This window comes from Sciurus carolinensis, chromosome 15 (genome assembly GCF_902686445.1).
Source record: "Sciurus carolinensis chromosome 15, mSciCar1.2, whole genome shotgun sequence".
NCBI classification, from domain to species: Eukaryota; Metazoa; Chordata; class Mammalia; order Rodentia; family Sciuridae; genus Sciurus; species Sciurus carolinensis.
This window is the reverse complement of record NC_062227.1, coordinates 51,431,154-51,452,780: the sequence shown is the minus strand read 5'-3', so window position 1 is coordinate 51,452,780 and position 21,627 is coordinate 51,431,154. Positions and strand designations below refer to the sequence as shown.

Here is a 21,627-nt window from a genome sequence, read left to right as displayed (position 1 = left end):
AGAAGATATTCTTGATCTAGTAACTGTGAACTTGTAATCTCTAGGAACACAGAGGGAATCAAACAAATATGAAACAAAACTCCTGTATGAAGAAAATCAAAAATTGTAAATCAACACTTTGAAAACAATAACAATTTTTCTTCAAAATTCAACAAATCAGTGAAATGTAACACAAGAATCTTAACTGAAACCAATATCTCCAAATAATCACATACAGATAAACAAATAGAGTAACAAATTTACAATCTGAGAACAGCAATTAGAGAAGTGCAAATCAAACCTAAGATTTCATCTCACTCCAATCGGAACGACAATTATCAAGAATATAAGCAACAATAAATGTTATCAAGGATGTGGGGAAAAAGGGACACTCATACATTGCTGGTGGGAATGCAAAATGGTGCAACTATTGTGGAAAGCAGTATGGAGATTCTGCAGAAAACTTGGAATGGAACCACCTTTTGTCCCAGCTATCCCACTCCTCAGTTTATTCCCGAAGAACTTAAAAGTAGCACACTACAGTATGCAGCCACATCAATGTTTATAGCAGCTCAACTCACAATAGGTAAACTATGGAACCAACCTAGGTGCCCTTCAACAGATGAATGGATAAAGAAAATGTAGTATATATATACAATAAACTATTACTCAGCTTTAAAGAATGAAATGATGGCATTTGCTGATAAATGAATGTAGTTGGAGAGTATCATGCTATGTGAAATAAACCAAACCCAAAAATCAAAGGCCAAATGTTTTCTCTGATATGCAGATGCTAATTCATAATGGGGGGTGTAGGGAAAAGTAGAGTTACTTTATATTAGGTAGAACAGAGTGAAGAGAGGAGTAGGAAGGATAGTAGAGTGAAACAGACATTATTACCTCATGTACATATATGACTACATGACTGATGTGATCTTACAATAGGTATAATCAGAAAAATGAGAAATTACACTCCAATTATGTATGATCTGTCAAAATGTATAAATGCATTCTACTGTCATGTACAACTAATTAGAACAAATAAAAAATAATAAGAAAGAGAATATATTAAAAAGAATTTAAAGAAAAGTCAAAATCATTTAATAATAAATACTAAGTTATAAGATATCTATGAGAAAATAGTTTGGGATGAAAATAAAGTAAGAAATGGTAAAGAAGGCAGAAAAACACCCACAAGAGTGAATATGCAATCAATAATAATTTTCATCATGTAAAATATGATCACTGAAAGTACATTAAAAATGGAACACAAGATACAGAATTAGAATCTTAAAATAAAATTAAAAGCAAAAAATTACTTCCAGTTAAAAATTGAAAAGTGATTTACATTTTTCAACTAACAGTGGAAATGGGAAATACAAATAGAAATTATAAAACATCTGAGAATGTTAGAATATACTGAGCACATCCACAGCAGATATCAGAGGACAATTACTATTAATAAAACTTTATCAGTCAGAATTAAAATATAAAATTGAGTTAGCAAAAACCAAACCAAAGGAAACATACATAGAGAAATAATAAAGACAAAAACAGAAAGGCAGGGAAATCAATGGGTATAATGGGTATAATGACAATAATAATAATTACAGAATAAAAAATTATAATTCTTTGGAAAAAAATCAAAGAAATAGAGAAATTATTAGTTAATTTACACAAATAATATAGGAAATCAGCAAACAGTAAATTATAAATAGGAAATCACTAGTGATACTATGGAAACAAATTCTTATATAGTTCCACACATCCTCCTTGAAATTGAGATTAAAAACCTAGATGAATAAATGGCCTAAATTTGTCTTTAGTAGAGTTAGAATGCTGAACAGACCAATAAGCACAGACTAGATAAAAAAGTTATGAAGGAACTACCACTATACAAAAGGAACCTGGCCCATGTGGTTTCACAGGAGGTTCTATTAAAATGAAGTATTATTCAATGAATGAATCAATTAAACCATGAGTATGCATAAGATAAATTGACAATGAAGATAAAAATTGGAAACTATTTCTATTTCAGAGACTATGATACTAAGGAAAAATTATGAAAAATAGCTCAAAAGGCTACTTAGCAAGGGAAAATAGTTTGAAATAAACATATGAAAGTCAACATCCTTTATATAAGAAAATGATAACAACTCTAATGGTTCATTTGGATATGGAGACTCAGTGGCTAAACCTAGTTATCAACCTGATTCATACACAACTACATTGGATCAACTTCATACATCCCAACCAATGCTTGTACTTGTCTCCTATCATTCCATTTCTTCATTAGCATTCTTATTCCTGCGTAATATCCAGGGCCTCCTGCTGAGTTTGAAAGTATAGTCTCTAGATGTGAACTGTACCATATAAATTGGCAATGATTTTTGACTGAGAGGGGGGTATCTGATACAAAAGCCTGTTTACCTCCACTGCCTATCTCCAATGAACATTTTCTTTATAAATAGCATTTTCAAACAAAGGGCAGCCATTCAGAGCCATTCCTATGCTCTGCTATGGTCTGAAATTTCTTTGAATAACCAACTTGAAATATGCTGTAGAATTACATTTGGGGTGAGATATATTACTGTCCCACATAAGTGTTTAAGAGAGCTGTTTCAAAAATTGTTTTGTACATTATCTCCCTAAAAGGAAATGGCTCTTAAATGTCCCATAGGGCGACCACTTTGTAAAGCACAAAAGAAACTTTTACAAATAAATCTTTCTAAAATTATCCTTTGAATATTTGGAACAAAGCTCAGCTGGCTCTGTTTTCTTTGGTTCTATCTCAGTGGTAGTTCAGAGAATTTGAGAATTGAGGGCTTTTTCAATTATCTAATAAACAGCAGGTTTCCATTAAAGCACAAACTGAATCATCTAAATAATATGCTACTTGTTCTTCTAAATAGTTATAGTAGGTAAGGCTTTGTTAATTTATCTATTTTTGATGCTGGTTCTTGGATTCTGAATTTTAATATGCAAATATATTGATCAGTTCTTAAAATACATATATACATATACGTATACATTATATATTTTTTCCTTAGTTTTGTTCTAAATTTCTTCAGCCTCCACAATTCCTTCCCAAATGTACAGTAATAAAATTGACCCACGATTAAAAACAATGTTTGCTGTTGCTTCTTGGTAGCTTCCATGACTATCCTGTATTGATGGCTGGTAGATGAAGGGTTGGGTGAGTGGATTGATGATGCAATGCTCAAGCAGAGATATTGACCATTATTAATATTGCTTAAAAAATCCCAGAGCTGTACAGCAATTAAAGTAGTAAAAACACATGCTAATCAGGAACTATTACAATAGAGAAAGGAAGAAGTATACAACTGGACTCAGTTCCAAATACAAAAAGGACTGCTTAGGGACTTATAGCCAAGAAGCAGGATGGGAGTCAGTAGATTAAAACATTAGCAAGAAGAAGCATTTGGGAGAATTAGTGAGGATTCTGATTAAACTTATTTAATAAGATTCTTGCTGAAGACAAGATATCACCTGGAAAAATGGTAAGGGAAAAGAATTTGATCAGATATGGAGAGTGGTAATCAGATATAAAGGCTGGGATTTGTTCTCTAAACTGATTAAACTGTATTCTTGTTTAAACAGTGTTATCAAAGAGATAAACACAGGGGCTGGGATTGTGGTTTAGGGGTAAAGCACTTGCCTAGCAAGCATGAGGCACTGGGTTCGCTCCCCAGCACCACATTAAATAACAAAATGAATAAAATAACGTTACTGTGTTCATCTACAACTAAAAATAAGGAAATGAAAAGTAAACACAGAAACCAAAAAGTTTGAGGTTAGGTGCGAAGAGGGTTCAGAGTAAGTTAAGAAAATGTTGCTAGAAGAGTAAGATTTGGTCAGTGTATCAGCAGAAGCTAGAACATGAAGGTCACTGTCAGTTGTAGGATAAAGTCTTGCTCATGGATAAAAGCGTTTCAGAAAGTCTATCTATACTTTAGACTTCGGTCTGTAATTTCAGATTGAAAAGTAAGGCAAACATGGTTTATGAAAGATGACATATGCTAGCATGTCATATTAGACATGTCTTTATCCTAATAGCTGTTGACATGCAAATGATAAGATTTTTTTAATGATGATTCTGTTACCATTAGGACAAATTTAATGGGAGAAAAAGAACATATTTACAGAGAAAACAGTGTTGAGTTTTAACTCAACAAAGTGTTTGAGAAGAAAGGATTCTGAATTAGGTAATAGAGAAAGAATCAAGACATATTTTAAAGTTATTTTGGAGCAAAGTATAGTAGAAAATTAATCATGTTTGCATGAAGGATATGAAAGTGAAGGATCCAAATACATCTTCAAGGTTTTAGTCGAAATAATTGATTACCATAAGATGAAAACTGACTCTTAATCATCTTAGTGAATGGGTATATTTCTATTTATTTTGTGTGAGATGCAGTGAGAATATCCTCATTTTAGTTTGAACTTTTACTGAACCTGAGCTATCATTGGAGTTGAGATGACTAACTAAGCTAATTGCTCATATGAGGCCAGGTCTCTGCCCTCTGTGTTCCAATTAGGAAAAAAACAAAAACAAAACAAAACAACAACAACAACAACAACAACAAAAACAAACAAAAACACTGGTGACAGAGCAATACAGGCAATTGCCATTCTAAAGCTCAGGAGTTTATACATGTATGGAACAATCCCAGTGAAATCCATTTGTTTGCTTTTATAATTAAAAACTGTTAAAATGACAAATTCTACCAAAAATGAAAACCAAAAAAAAAAAAAAAACCTCAGAAAGGAAAAAACTCCAAATGATTTTTTAAAATATATATTCGATATCTGAAAACAATAAAGATGGTGCTTTTAGTTTTAATGCCTGAAATTCTCAAACTCCTAAGGTTGTCCATAAGGAAAGTTGATTTGCATTTTGAAACTTTTTCCAAAGCTGGCAAATTAACACTTTCATATATAGTCACCCTTTGTCAATACAAAAACAGGAGGGAAACAACCATGAAAGTATACACAGAAATTCTCTTCCACTGGGTTAGGTTCCATTTCTTTGCATTTCTCAGCAGGGTTAGACAAGTGCCTTTTACATGTTTGTTGAATTTAACTGAGTGTTCCCTGCTCTGAACCTTTGCTGAAGTGTGAACATACTGTTAAAGAGAACCAGAGCTAGACAATAGTGAAGGCAGTAAAGATAGATTTTAGTCAGGAACTATTGCAATAGAGGAAAAGGGATTTAAGTATAGAACTGGGCTGAATTCTGAATATAACAGGACTAGCAGGGATTTACAGGCAAGGAGTAGGATGGGAAAGAATGAGGAGGAGGAGGGGTTGCATCCAAAGATAGAAAGTTACCAAAAGGAGAGAGATATCAAGGGTAGGAGGATTTTTGCTAAGCTGATTTAACAGGATTCTTGCTAGGCCAGGGTGATCAGAAATGATTCCCTGTAAACTGACTTACTAGGGTTCTTGCTACAACTGAGCTATTCAGACCCTGCATGGTGGATGCAAGCACAAGGCCAAAGTTGAGATCAAGATAAGAGGACTCAGCAGATCTTAAGTTTGGTTAAAGAGACTTTGTTAACATGCATGCATGCAAAAGTGATAAAAGGAACAGAACTATTTATATATAACATTTTTTACAGTGTATTGTTTTAATTCAGCATTCCCTTTGTCTCCTAATAATGAAAAATCATATGAGGAAACTCTTGAAAAGAGAAACATTGCAAATGTTTTACAGTTTGAAGGATTTGGAAAGACCATGGAGAATTTCAGAATTACAGAATAAGTAGTGAAAAAGTATAGTAAGTAACATGAATTAGACAACATAAAAATGACTGAAATAATTTTAACTAAAAAGTTAATGATGGATAGATATAATCAAGAATATAATCAAAGGATCATAACTATATATAGTAAAACTAAAAGAAACTCTGGACATTACCTTCTTTTTTCAAAATGAGATACTTAAGTCCAAGAAAATATACAGATCCTTTAGTGGAAAGATCTCCCTGGTCTTGTTTAATGAGAGCAAGCCAAGAGGGACCTATAGTTGGTTTATATTCTCACTATATCAAGAGTTTCCTTATTTTCACTCCAATGAAATTTTAATGGAAATACACTTAAAATTCAAATATATTTATTCTAGGGAAGTATCTGGCATTATTTGCCTCCTTTTAACCCTTAAGAACTTTGTCCTATTATTACCATTTTGTGGTTCATATAATATAATTAAATTAGTCACTCACACAAATGTTTTTTACCAGAACCTATTTAAAAAGATTAAAGAACTAAGGTGAATGAGTTAGTGAACTGACGAATTTTTATTAAATTTAAATTTATTTTTGTTTTCAGCGATGACAATGCAGTTTATCAGTCATCAGTTTCCTGATTATCATGACCCCACTATAGGTAAGTAAAAACCTCTTTTCTCCCTTAGTTCAAATAAAGACACTCAAAATAAGTAGCCTGTTCATTTTGTTCATATTGATTATGAATAAAAAATGCAGTTTTCCAAATACACACACACAAACACGCACACACATATTGTGTATGTTGTCATAATATTTGTCCTTACATCTTGTTACACACTCTAGTACTTTTTATTGTATTCTATTTATTCTGGTAAATGATGGTTAGAATCCATTAAATTGACCTCAGGATCTACTAATAGATATTTACCATTAGAGAAACTCATTTGAAAAACTGCTCTGGATAATATAGGTGACAAAATTATATAGGTATTTGGTAATTTGCTTCCTATTTACCAGTTTCTAAATTTTCTGGTGTAGAATTAATTAACCATGTTAACAGCACATTTGGAGAGGTCATTAGATATAGATACAATTTTATCCGGCATCCTCATCTTACAAATGAGGAAACTGAGATTCAAAGAGTCAAAATATCATGAAAGTCCCAAATCCAGTCATGTTTTATTCCCTTATACAGTTTTCTGACATAATAGAGTACAGAAGCATTGCATTGGGATTTCTCATTCATTCAAAGTAGGAAAGATGTCTTTAAAACTTCTTTTCTCATTCCAAAAGCTATTTTAAAGAATAGGTTGAAAAATTCAACCATAGTCATCTTTGCCTAGAAAACACATCAGCACAGAAAACACATCACGTGTTAGTTCCCAGAGAGGGAAGCATAGAGCTGCAGGACCCCTCATGGCTAATTACTTGACTCTTGGAGGGTGAGCTCCATTAATAACTTCCCATGACTTACCTCATTTCTCTTCTCAATTTTCATTCTCTTGTCCTCACTCACTGCCTGTGGATAAAATCCTCCAGTTTCTATCTGCTAATCAAGGAATTTTGATTCAAGGTCTTCCTTGATGTATAAAATATTATCCTATATATAAAACTCCTGTTTTCCTTCCTGTATGTCCTATGGAATTTTTGCTTGACTACTATGCTGAAATGACCAAAATATACTAGTATTTAAATGTCTGATAATTCATTATGATCTCTTCATTAGGTAAACAGAATCAATAATATTTAAATGTAATTGATTGTTACATTGTTGACCAGGAAGGACTTTCCCAAAGAGTTTTTTGGTTTGTTTCTGAGATGAATAACTTTAAGATAAAGTTTTAGATGTTTTTTGGTGTAAACTTTGATAAAGGTCTAAATCTGGTTTCTGAATTTCTGGAGTATTGGTAGATTTGCACCACTTAAATCTGAGTTACAGAAAAGGGGAAAACTCTGGGCATAAATTCTGAATCTTGTATCTTGTTGTAAAATCAAATAATATAATTTATGAAACCACAAGCTCACTCTGTTGTTCATTGTTTTCCACGATTATTTAAATTTTATATATATTGCTGTCTCAAAAACTGGTCTCTTGCTCACCAGTTTATTATGTTTAACAGCTTACAAACACAGTGGATGTGAATAAACCATAAATAGCTCCTTCAAGAGAAAGAAATAAGAATGTGATGTTTTCTTTAGGTACTCACATGGCCCATCCATCACTTGAGCTTAAACTAACTGGACATCCACTACTTACAGGTGGCTGAAATAATACTTTTATCTGACTATAAATAAGGTAGGCTTAAAAGAAAAAGTTTGAAAATAGAAAGAGTATTTTATTACTTTCTGTTCGATTTTCCCATCATCTCATTTCTTGTCTTCTCTAACGGGAATATTAGTTAACAATTTCCCATTGGTATCCTGCTTGAAGAAGGTCAAAGTCCAAGTAATTTTCTCTTCACTGGTTCTAACTACATAACTGTAATTCAGTCTGGCTGCCTTAATCATCCCTCAGGAGAAAATTCATGTTAGTACATTTTGAAAATCTTATAAATTGAAAAAGAATAACACCTATCAAGAATAGTTATTTTCATGACTGAAATAGTAAATGAATATACTTCAATCCCTGTTCAGATCTGTTTCTCATTCTCCTGACTGACTTTTTTTGAATATGTTTGCCTGAAATATTTGAGTCATTTGTAGGCTTTTATTTGCTCCATCTTCAATTTAGAATCATCCTTTTTTCAAATCTTTATAAAAACTGAAATCTTACATTTTACTTATAACAAAAATCAGGAATATTATTAAGTAATTATTCTTATTTGGGGGCAGGAGTTTTAGTTAGTGACTAATGAGTTTGGTTTCTGAAAATTCACAGAAGATGGCTAAGAAAGGGATATTTAAATGTATTGATTCAATTCCTCTAATGGGAGAATTCATGCAAAATTTAAATTATTTTCCTTGTAATAGGGATAAATATGGGTAAATTCAAGTTTTAATTTAATCTTTACAATGGAACTTCTCTGAGCATTAGACATGGTACTAAGTACGCTGATTTTTCCATAATAAAATTATTGTGGAAATAATAAGAAGCAACATTTTGACCAAGAGATTGGTGTCTAACCCTTCATGTCAATAAACACACATGCTGTATTTAATTAATGAGTCATTAGAAATGACCATTGTGTGCCATTCACTTGGCAAAAAATTAAATGCCTACTCTTTGCAAAGCAATCTGTTTGTCCTCCAAAAATGAAATATTAAAATAGTACCATTCAAGCTCTGAATGAATTTTCAATTCAGCAAGAGGAATTAATACAAATACACAAAATTTGTAATATTATTGAAGTTAGCTATTACCTTAAGAAAGGTATCGGCTTAGGACCAGACTTCCTCAACAGGACTCCCATAGCACAAGAAATAAAAGCAAGAATTAATAACTGGGATAGATTCAAACTAAAAAGCTTTCTCTCAGCAAAGGAAACTATCAGCAATGCAAAGAAAGAGCCTACAGAGTGGGAGAAAATCTTTGCCAATCATACTTCAGATAGAGCGCTAATCTCCAGAATCTATAAAGAACTCAAAAAACTCTACACGAAGAATACAAATAATCCAATAAACAAATGGGCTAACGAAATGAATAGACACTTCACAGAAGAAGATATACAAGCAATCAACAAACATATGGAAAAATGTTCAACATCTCTAGTAATAAGAGAAATGCAAATCAAAACCACCCTAAGATTCCATCTCACCCCAATTAGAATGGCAATTATCAAGAATACAACCAACAACAGGTGTTGGCGAGGATGTGGGGAGAAAGGTACACTCTTACATTGCTGGTGGGGCTGCAAATTAGTGCAGCCACTCTGGAAAGCAGTGTGGAGATTCCTTAGAAAACTTGGAATGGAAACACCATTTGACCCAGCTATCCCACTCCTTGGCCTATACCCAAAGGACTTAAAATCAGCATATTACAGAGATACAGCCACATCAATGTTCATAGCTGCTCAGTTCACAATAGCCAGATTGTGGAACCAACCTAGATGTCCTTCAATTGATGAATGGATAAAGAAAATGTGGTATATATATACAATGGAATATTACTCAGCCATAAAGAACGATAAAATTATGGCATTTGCAGGCAAATGGATGAAACTGGAGAATATCATGCTAAGTGAGATAAGCCAATCTCAAAAAACCAAAGGAAGAATGATATCGCTAATAAGTGGATGATGACACATAATGGGGGGTGGGAAGGGTTAGTGTTGGGGTTGGAGTTGGGTTTAGGGAGGGGGGCAGGAATGGAGGAAGGAAGGACTGTATAGATGGAGGGGAAGGGTGGGAGGGGAGGGGGGGAAGGGGAAAAAATGGCAGAATGAATCAAACAACATTACCCTATGTAGATTTATGATTACACAAATGCTATGCCTTTACGCCATGTACAGACAGAGAAACAACATGTATCCCATTTGTTTACAATCTTATAATAAAAAAAAAAAAAAAAAAAAAAAAAAGAAAGGTATCAATGCTGCTTTGAAAGGGTTTTGAAAAGGTTGGGAGGCAGTTGAGCAGCCCTTTCCTCAACTGTATTCACTGTTAAATAAGATCAAGCTCTGAACAATTTTTCAAAAGCCAAAAAACTCCTGCCATCTTTTCTAGAATTCAGAAATTCTCCTTCAAGGAGATTTTTCAGGAAAATTCAGATTTCTTAAACACTTTTGAGAAAACCATGTGTGAGTGCTTGTCATGATATGTTCTTTTAGTTTCACTTTAATTTGCTTGAAGTTGAAAGTCTGAGTGTATGGAATTCTAATGGAATATAAATTAAAAATCAGGTTATTGATTTTTCCTACAATAGATGAGCTCCCTTTCCTTGAAAGCAAGAATATAAAAAAAGATATCAGGTTCTCAATTTTAGACTATGCATTTTAATCCAAATTATCGTTTAATAAAAACTATGTATGTTAATTGTTTCTACTGACTTCAATTGTTAATCACATGAAGGCAAACACATGAGCATAGAAAATAGGGTCATCTCATTTGACAAATGAATGCAGAAGGAAACATGATGTTCTCAACCAGTGCACCCTGAAGAAGATTCCTGGTATTGGATGGACAATTCTGAAGTCTTGAAGGTTTTGTGTTTCCCCGCAGTTTACATAGTACCCTAACTTTGATTAAGTCACATATGTATAACTAGTGATTAGCTCCCACTCTCCTCAAAGATGTTAAATGTAGCACAAACAGAGATTAAATGATGTTAGTGCTGTCCAAACACTCCTAGACAAGTGGAGAAGTAGAGACCATACAGTAAATCCATGAAATAGAAAAGCACAAAGGCACTGTTGAAGTGTAACATAGGTTAATTTCACTTGACTTGAAGGGCAGGGAAGCTTTTTGTCAAAAGGCAAAATCACAACAATTCTGTTATGGATCTGATTGACTTTTATTCATCAACAATTCATGAATCTGGGCAGCTTCCGTTCTTCAAAATTAAATGAGAGCTCCCACTGAAAAATGGCAGGACAGCATTTTTTACAGTGGGGACAAGGAAACACAATGCTTTAGTCAGTTTTTTTTTTTTGTCACTGTGACCAAAAGACCTGACAAGAACAACACAGAGAAGGGGAAGTTTATTTGGGCTCAAGGTTTGAGTCTTAGGCCCTAGGTGACTCCATAGATCTGGGCCTGAGACGACACAGTATATCATGGTGGACTGGCATGGTGGATGGAAAGCTAGCCATCAGGAAGCAGAGAGATCTATGCTCATCAGGGACAAAAGATAAACCCCTGAGGTATGCCTCAGTGACCCACCTCCTCCAGCCACTTTCCACTTGCCTACAGTTACCGCCAGGTTAATCCATATCAGTGGATTAATTAATTAATTATAGCTTTAACCTAATCAACACATGCTTATACATGAATGTTTTAAATGAGGTTTTCATCAGAGCATTTCTTCACTCTTCTGTCTTTCCTCTCCCTAATCTAGCATATGTTCTGTCCCCGTCACACTTAGGGTCCTGAGGTATTTATTTCTGCCTGCTCTTCACCTTGCAGGTTAGCTTCAGGTTTTGTTAATCAGCAATTTTGTGCAATTTCATTGTGGAAATGCCAGTCTTAACCTTGGGAAGTAACCTAAAGGGTATATGAGCTTTGCCATCCAACAGAAGTGATTTTTGAATCCCTCCTGTTAGCATTCAAGCAAATTGCTAAACATCTCTAAGCCACAGCTGACCCATTGGGGAACTATACCTACTTTAGAATACTTCGGGAGTTAAAAAGCAATGTGTGTCAAACTCTTACAGTAGTTCTTTGCGCACAGTAAGCAGGCTGCTAGAATTAGATGATAAAAATGCAGAATGCAGAGTTAAATTTAAATTTCAGACAAATATTATTTTTCTAGTTTTAGTCAACTTTTTCACTGCTGCAACCGAAAGACCTGAAAAGAACAATTAGAGGAAAGAAAGATTATTTGGGGGATCACAATTTCAGAGGTGTTGGTCCATAGACTGTTGACACCATTCCTTGGGGCCTGAGGCGAGGTAGAAAGAACATGATGGCAGAAGAGCGTGACAAAGGAAAGCAGCTTCAGACATGGTCACCAAGAAGCAGTGAGAGCTCTGCTCAACAAGGACAAAATATATATCTTAAAGGCATGTCCCCTATGACCCACCTCATCCAGGTACATCCTACTTGCTTTCAGTTACAACTCAGTTAATCTTATCAGAGGATTAATTCTCTGATTAACTTAAGGCTCTCATAACCCAAGAATTTCACCTCTAAATTTTCTTGCATTGTCTTACACATGAGCTTTTGGAGAATACCTCACATCTAAATCATAACAAGGAACAATAGGAAAAATTATAAAGTTGACTAATACTGCTGCTTTTTTGAAGTTAAAGCAGGGAGACCTTCCTTATTAATGCTGACTATGCAGACTTCATATGTCAGTGGCTATTTTTTGCCATGAAGGATAACCAAAAGAGAATTTGTTGAAAAATTAAAAACATTATGCTTATGCCAATTATTATTTCTTTTGCTTTCTTTTCTTTCATTGCTATTCTTTTGCTTCCTCTTTATTCAATGGTGCACAAAAATAGATGAGGACTGTTTCCTCAAAGAACTTTCTTGCCTAGTTTTATTTCGTTATTTTAAAGAGCTGTTTATATCTTTTCATCTGGAATCCAATTGTCCTTTTCTTCCTCATTGCATTTTATTAATGCAGCACACAGTTTAGTTAAGCTGGCCTTATGTGCCTATTCAACTGCTTCCTTGGGCTGGTTTTCCTGCAGAAAGAAAACAACTTTACCAACCCAGGAATCAGTTATAATTTTATGATCACACCTGCCCATAGATTTATTTGGTTCTCGCAGTGCCCAGAAATTCATGAAACCACTGAATTTCCATCTATACTTACATATTCTATTTTCAAGGAACACATACTCTTGTAATTGACTCAACTGTAAATGCTTTTCCTCTTTTACTGTTTTAGACCTCAATTTTACTTACAAGCTGTGAATGCTGTATAATATGCACACCCAGAAGATTTATATTCTTTCTGAGCAATTGGTAAGGACTGTAACAAGCTCTACAGGAAAAAAATAAAATACCATATTACAGGGCAGTCTTTGTGAATGATTTGGGAAGTTTGAAAAAACAAGGCACTCATATAAGTGGCAAAGTACATCAAGGATATGAACAAGTCTTCTGCAGAGAATCTCATGCCCAATGACTGCTAATGCAGCATGATGCCTGACTATGAAAAATATCAATGCAATTAGACCAGAGCGGGGCAAACGTACCACATGAAGTATATATTTCTCAGTATCTCTCCTGGAATACAAACTTCTGAAGTTTTGGAATTTATAGCAATATCAGGGCTTGAATTACATGAAAATGGCCTGCTCACCATCTAAAATATGCACTAAAAATGTCACTTCCTTGTGTCACTAAAAAATCTCTGTTAAAATGTAAATGCTCAGGGGTGGAAGTAATCCTAAGGTCATTAGGAGCCATTTATATATTGGCATAGATTAATATGCTCAGTTATTCTAGAGAGGAAATTACAGAGTCTAACAGAGTAGTGCTGACGGAATAGTTCCAAGGTCTGGAGTAGATATTACTACTGGGTAGAAAAAGTGCTACAGCGTAATTCTTGAAGGAAATCAAGGCTGATAAGTTGAACTTAAAGAATTACATTTTTAATGACTCCTTAATGTCTGAATATGATAAAATAAAAAGGTAGTTAGTGTATAAATTGAACTTTGTCTTCATTCTGGTCAATTCTCTTCACAGACTCATCTTCTAACAGCTTGTTGCCATTATGCTCCAGCCACAAGGTCTTTCTTCAGTTATTTAAATAAGCAAAGCTGCCTCTTTCCTGCCTTTGGGTTTCATCAATATTCTTCTCTGTGCCTTGAATATCTTCCCTGTGGTTTTTAAGTAGCAAGTTCCTTTTCATCCTCGATATGCAAGGTCTCAGCTTGTGTATTACCTCCTCAGAGTGGTCTTTGCCCACCTTACCTAAGTGAACTAGGCAAAATGTGCAAACATATGCACACATGCACATGTGGAACATACAAATTTAGTCTCTATATTGGTACATGACTTTTTTCCTTAATAGTATTTATCAAACTCTAAATTAAAAAAAATAATGGAACATTTTTGTTTTTTTTATTTTTCCATCTGAGATGCAGGCTCCCTTTTGTCCAGGAACATATTTGCTTGGCTCACTGAATTTTACAAAGGACCTATTACAGAGCATGGTTTATAAGGGACGATCAAAACATTTATTGAATAAAAGAATGCATGAACAACTTTCAATGTCTTCATCTTCCCTTTTACCTGTTAGATTTCTGTGATCTTGTAATTTTAAACCTTTTAACAGTGTCATTTGATGTAATAATCTCAGCACCACCAGGATTGAATGCAAACCTTCCATTTTTCTGAAACTGCGGTGAGGCAGCTGAGCATGACCATACAATCTGGTCTCACTTTAGATGTATTATGCAGGGTCTCCAATGGGATTTTACTGGTGGCTGGAAAACACATTCAGGTCAAACATTACTCCCTTTCTCATTCTACTAATACCAGTAGCTTCTCCCATTTCCACATTTTCATTGATGACCTTGCTTTTAGCTTTATTTAGAAAACAGAAATAAGTACCAGATAAATTCCTAAACGCTCCCATCTGTAAAATACTTCCAGAGCTACCCAACACTTTGAGCCTACAGTTGGCCTTCCCATTTACTAACTCTCCATGTTCCTATGTACAGCAACTCTGTACCACCATGTGCATTCAGCAGAATCCATGCCACCCTCCCACTCAAGAATCTTGTACCATATGCTTTCTTTTTTTATTCATCATTCTCCATCATCATAAAAAATTCTGTTTTTACATGACTACAAAACATTAAAAAATCCAAATATTAAACAGAGAAACAACATGTATCCCATTTGTTTACATTAAAATTAAATAAAAGAAGAAAGGGCAATCTCAAAATTAATGAAAAAATATAAATTGAAGTGAATTGAAGAGTAAAAGGAGCTAAAAAAGAAGTGTAATATAATTGAGGTTTAGCTGGTTAAAACTTGAGCTTTATTGAATTCATAATATATCACACTGACTATAATAAACATAAGTCTCTGATCTCCTGGATCCTATCTTGTAGTGCAGTGAAAACAGAGACTGAGCAACAGGTATGATAATAAATATGTAAATTATATACTATATTGAGAGTTAAAAAGTGTTCTAAGAAAGCAGAGTAGGTTAAGAGGAATCAGGAGTTCTATGCTGTAAAAATGCACAGATCAGGGTAGATTCACTGTGGAAGTGGAGTTTGAGCAAACACTTGAAGGCAGTGAGGTAGTAAGCCAAGCTCTTGTTGAACTGCCTGTCAGAATGTGTTTCCAAGCCCTGGTTAGAAGCTCAGGCATTAAATGTGAGAAAAAGAGCTTCAGTCATGGAGTAAAAAAAAAAGAAATTCTTGATGACATTGCTTCCTCTGTGAGTGCCTTTTGCATTTCTCCACTGCTTTGCTGTAAAATTCCTGAGACTGTTGATTTTACCACAAGACTCTCATTCCCCTTCTATTTTCTGCAGTCAATTCTAGCCAAATTTTCAATCCTACTTCTCCTGAAATTGCTGTGGTTTTTCAGTGGCTACTTAATGTCAATTTTTGTTCTCTCTATTTTGACATACCTGTAGTGGTAGCATTAGATATCATCTACCATTCTTGAATTTCATCTACTTTTTTCACATGACATCAAGGATTCCACACTCTTTGTTTTTCTCTAACCTCTGTAATAACTTGTTGGCTCAGCCTGGTTCTTACTTTTCTTCTGGAATTTAAAGTGTCCCTAAGACTCAGTGCTTGGTCCTCTTACTGTCTTTATCCACATTCCTTTTCTTGGTGATGGCTTTCGTTGTCATGACCTTAGTTGACATTAATGATCTATGACTTCAAAATATATTTTTCCTCTCCTATTTATCTCCGAAATTTCATGTTTATATAATTTCTAACTCAATTTCTACATTTGGATGTCTAAAAAATCAGTAAATTACCCTAACCAAAACTGGCTTCCAGTTCTTTTCACACACACACACACACACACACACACACAAATACACACACAGACACACAGACACACATATACACACACAATATTTTCTGAGTATTGTGTTCTTGTCTCAGTGACAACCCCATCTTTCTGGGTGCTTTTGCCTAAAACCTCAATTCTTTTCTCCCTCCACACAACATACCCTCAAGAAATCCTGTTGACTCCATACTCAAAAGATATCCAGAATCTATTTTTCACTACCTCAGATGCTGCCATCTTGTTATGATCCAGCAGAGGCTCCAGCTGGGGCTCCTACTGTAGCTCTCCAGATGTCTCCCTGCTTCTACCCTTGCCTAACAGCCTAAGCTACTTTCTTCACAGTGGACAGAGTGATTTTTTCCAAAGACAAGTCAGGTTATGTCACTCTGAAAAAAAATTCACATAGATTCACATTTCATTCATGGTAAAAGCTAGTGACAAAGGCCTATAAAATCCTCAAAAAATGTTCAAGGGTATAACTCAGTGGCAGAATGTTTGCCTAATATATTTAGACTCTGGGTTTGATTCCCAGCATAAGAAAAATAAAATTCTTAACTATGACACATCTTGTCCATTTGACTTTATTATTTACCATTCTCTCTCATTCATTTGATTTCAATCTCACTAGCTCCCATGTTGCTCCTTGAGTATGCCAAATGGTTTCTTATCTTAGCACCTTGCCCTTGACCTGCCATATCCTGGAACATTCTTTTCTCAGGGGTTCACAGAACTCCCTTCATTACCTCTTCTAAGACTTTGCTTCAGGGTTCACATGACCCTTAATCATGCTTCCATTAACCATCACCAGAACTCCTGATTACACATGCCCTTTTCTATTTGTCTTTCCATAGCACAAGTTACCTTCTTACTTAGCATACAGCTGTGTCTGTCTTTAGCTAGAATATAAATGCTGTGTGAGTAACTGAAATCTAAAATCCTAGATCAATGTCTGGTTCACAGGAGATGATCAATAAATTGGATGAATGAATGGCTAAAGTGCCTCCTGAAGTACCTTCAACTTTGAGCAAATTAACATATATTGCTGACCTTTTCTTTGACCATAAAAATAAGGTGAGGATATTATTTCTCATGATGGTTATGTGAGATAATATAGATGTAACTACTTACACTTAAGAAAAAATGAGAATCACGATTTCCTCAGTAGGAATCAATTGAACTGGAAGAAAAAAATAGTAAAAATGAAAGTTGTCAGGAAGAATTCACTTATGCTTTGTGTTCTTTTCTGAAGTCCCAGAAAAATCTATCCACAAAGGAGGGTAAAGTAACAAGAACGTCAGTTTATTAACTTACAATGAGATAATATTGTCATTGCTATTGGAATTACTTAAAACTCATGATTACCATAATTTTTCCTGTGACCAAACTATACAAGGGAGAACAAATCATAACTAAAAATCCCTGAATCAATTTACTATGTGAAATCTCTATCAGAAAACTGGATATGAGCTATACATCATCTCTATGACAGATGTCTTAAATGGGAATGTGAAATTTGCCTGTTAGGATTGAATCAGTCCAAGGAAGTTAAGAAAATTGGAAGTTTAATATTATCAGTCTAAGAATGTGTGCCACATCCTTTGAAACTTCATTGGTCTTGCACTAAATGCAAATTATCCTTCTTAGCTCCAAAAATAGACCAAGGTTTGGGTTAATCCTAGAAATAATCAAAAGAACACATTTTTGATTGTCAGCATTCATGAAAAACCCATTGTTCTAAATAAGACATTTATTGTTTATATATGCTAACATAATCTTACTTCTCTTGAGTTCTGTAGATTAGGGCAGTTCTGACTCTTTTAGGTTGCTTTACCTCTCAATGTTCTGATTCATATCCATTCATTCAATAAATAATTACTAGGAACCTAATATGTACCAAGCACATTTCTTGAAGCTAGGCTATCACACAAAACAAAGTTCTCAAGTAAATTACATTTCAGTGAGGGAAACAGTTAATACAAACCTATAAATATGTACTAACAGGAAGTTAATTTAATTTCAGTTTAATTATGTATATTCATTTAATATGCAATCACTCAAATAGTTAAGTTTTGCTAGCTCACTTGATATGACTTCCAGAAATACACCTCCCTCTTTAAGAAAAAAATGTACAAAACTTTGTATGGAGAGTTGGGTATAGGGCCTTGGGAGGTACCTCTGCAAGTAAGAACCTTTAGCTATATTAGCTATATTAGTGTCACACCCTATTGGCTTCTGAGGTACCATCTGTTTGTTTTCCAAAAATGTCTGCGTCTACCCTGCTTCTTTCCTATAGTTAAAAAAAATGCATAATACAGGATAGGAGTTTCATTAGGCATATTCATACATTCTTATAACATAATTTGATCAGTTTAATTCCCTAGTACCCCCCAATCCCCTCCCTACTGTTCTCTCTTTTATTTTCATGACATTTCATTTTTTTCCTTTCTTATTTTCCTCTAGATTTCACATATGAAAAAAAACATATGACTCAACTTTCTGAAATTGGCTTATTTCATTTAACATGATACTCTCCAGTTCCATTCTTTTTCCTGCAAATGACATAATTCATTCTTCTTTATGGATGAATAAAATTCCATTGTTTATATACACTACATTTTCTTAATTCATTCATCTATTGATGAACACTTAGACTGGTACCATGATGTGGCTATTTGTAATTTGTGCTGCTATAAACATGGGTATGCATGTATCACTATAGTATGCTGACTTTAATTCTTTTTGATAAATACTGTGGAGTGCAATTATTGGGACTTCGGGCCGATCCATTCCTAGTCTTTTGAGAAAGGTTCATACTGATATCAGTAGTGTCCAAACTATTTTCCATAGCCTCCAAAAGTATTTAGGAGTTTCTTTTCCCCACATTCTCACCAGAATTTATTGTTATTTTATTCTTGATGCTTGCTACTCTGATTGGAATGAGATGAAATCTCAGTGTAGTTTTGATTTGCACTTCACTGATAGATAAGGATATTGATGATTTTGTCATTTTTACTTCTATTGAGAAGTGTCTGTTTAGTTCATTTGCCATTTATTGATTTCTTTGTGTTTTGTTTTATGTTTAAGTTCTTTATATATTCTGGATATAAATCCTCTGTCAGAAGAGTAACTGGAAAAAGTGTCCCCCATTCTGTAGGTTCTGTCCTTATGTTCTTAATTTTGTCCTTTGCTGTGCAGAAACTTCTATTTTTAATTTTTTCTTGGTATTGAGGATTAAACCCAGTGACATTCTACCACTGACCTACATACCAAGAACTTTTTATTTTTATTTTGAGGCATGGTCTTACTAAATTGCTTAGGCTGCCTTCAAACTTGTGATCCTCAGCCTCTCAAACTACTATGACTATAGATGTAGGCCATAATATCAGGCAGATGATTTTTAATTTGATGGCATCCCTTTTATTGATTCAAGGATGTCTGCTCTCATAATTCTTAGTCATTGTAGCACTTGAAATTTTAGCCTGAGCAATTATGCAAGAGAATGAAAGAAAAGGAAACAAATGGGAAAGGAAGAAGCAAAATTATCCATATTTGAAGATGACATTATACTATACTTAGAAAATCCTTAAGGTGCTCCATAATATTTTTAGATATGTTAAGAAAATTCAGAAAATTAATAGAATGAAAATCAGCATACAAAATTAATAGTTTTTCTACACATAGAAAACCTGCTAAGAAAGATATCAAGAAAACAATTGAATTTGTAATAGCCTTAAAAATTATTTATAAATCTAACAAATGAGGTGAAAAATCTTTACAAGAAAATTTAAAGAACACTAAAAAAATAAATAAATGGAAAATACTAGAAGATGGAAAGACCTGCCCCCAAGTTCCATGGATAAGCAGAATTAAAATTTTTTAAATTGTCATATTATCAAAAGCAATGTGCAGATTCAATGCAATTCTTATCAAAAAACCAGTGATATTCTTCACAAATCTAGAAAAATAAATTCTAAAATTCTCACTCAAACAAAGTTATTTCTCTTTTAACATGAAATACTTTCTAGATTCAGCCTTTTTGAGTTGGTGTGCTATGATTTTATCTAGGACACTAAAAGGAATCTTTTGCAACTTTGTGTTACAATATAACCTATGGACATAGAAACTGTGTAATGAAGTGGGACAGGATTGAATGCCCAAAGAGCAGAGTCAAAATTAGTCCTGGTATTCTCTGCAAGTCAGTAATCCAATCTGATCTTCATTTTCTTATCTGTAAAATTATGTCAGTCATGTTTTTTTCTTAAACATAAAACAAAACAAATTTGAAGCTAAAATTAGCTACATGGAAAATCAATTTAAAAACTATCAAGCACCATGCCAACTATGAAAAACTATTTTTATATAATAGAAGGCAGTTCTAAACTTCATATATTCCTGCCTTTACTAATCATGTGAGATTATAGAAATTAAGTCTTCCAGAGGCATGTTTTATCAGTGAGGACCATAGATATTTGCCAAATTTGGTGTTATATTATGTACTTTTGTTATGGTTGGATGTGGAGTTTTCCAAAGGCTCATGTATTATGGAGTTGATCCCCAGTCTAGCAATATTCAGAGATAAAGTTCTTGAGAAGTAATTGGATTGTGAGGGTTCTGGCTTATCAGTGGGTTAATCTACTGATGGATTAATAATCTGATGGCATTATTTGGATATGGTAAAAATTTTGGAATATGGGGCCTAGTTGGAGAAAGTAGGTCACTGGGGCAAGATCTGGAAGGTGAATCTTATCCCAGGCCCTTTTCTTACTCTTTCTATGTGGTTATGTAAGGTGAGCAGCTTTAATCTGTTACTCACAAACCACCATGTTGCTCTGCTTCAACTTGGCCCACAGCCATGGAGCCAACTCATATTGGACTGAACCCTGTGAAGCTGTGAACCAAAATGTCTTTCCTGCTCTGAGATGGTTTTCTCAGGTATTTTGTCACAGCAACAAAAAACTGAATAACACATCTATATAAGAAAAGCTAAGATATCTTCTTGCTTATCTACCTACTTGAACATTTTATATACTTAAAGAATACCCTAACTCTTTTTATTGATAAGTTAAATAATAGCATTTTTGAGAATTAATATTCCTTTTTAAAATATTCTTATGAATGTAGGTTTCTAGGAATAGTGAAACTTCTCATAACAGAAATCAAATTGGCTAACTGAAATCTTCTCAGTAGTTCAATTTGCAGGGCCATAGTAGACTGCACACAAAAGGCAGAGGCTGCTTGTATTAGCTAGTGATTAGTGCTTTTACTTAAAGCTTCCATATATGGTCATATTCCATGC

General features: G+C 34.1%; 1 protein-coding gene across 2 annotated transcripts in view; it reads left to right on the top strand.

The window, feature by feature from the left end:
* The window catches only part of Rit2 (Ras like without CAAX 2), a 337,785-nt gene that overhangs the window by 61,960 nt on the left and 254,198 nt on the right, over nucleotides 1–21,627 (top strand). For both annotated transcript variants that reach the window (XM_047526662.1, XM_047526661.1), the window contains one exon: nucleotides 6,331–6,387. In XM_047526662.1, coding sequence (XP_047382618.1) covers nucleotides 6,333–6,387 — 55 coding nt within the window. In that variant the 5' untranslated portion in view covers nucleotides 6,331–6,332. The remainder of the gene's footprint in view (nucleotides 1–6,330; nucleotides 6,388–21,627) is intronic.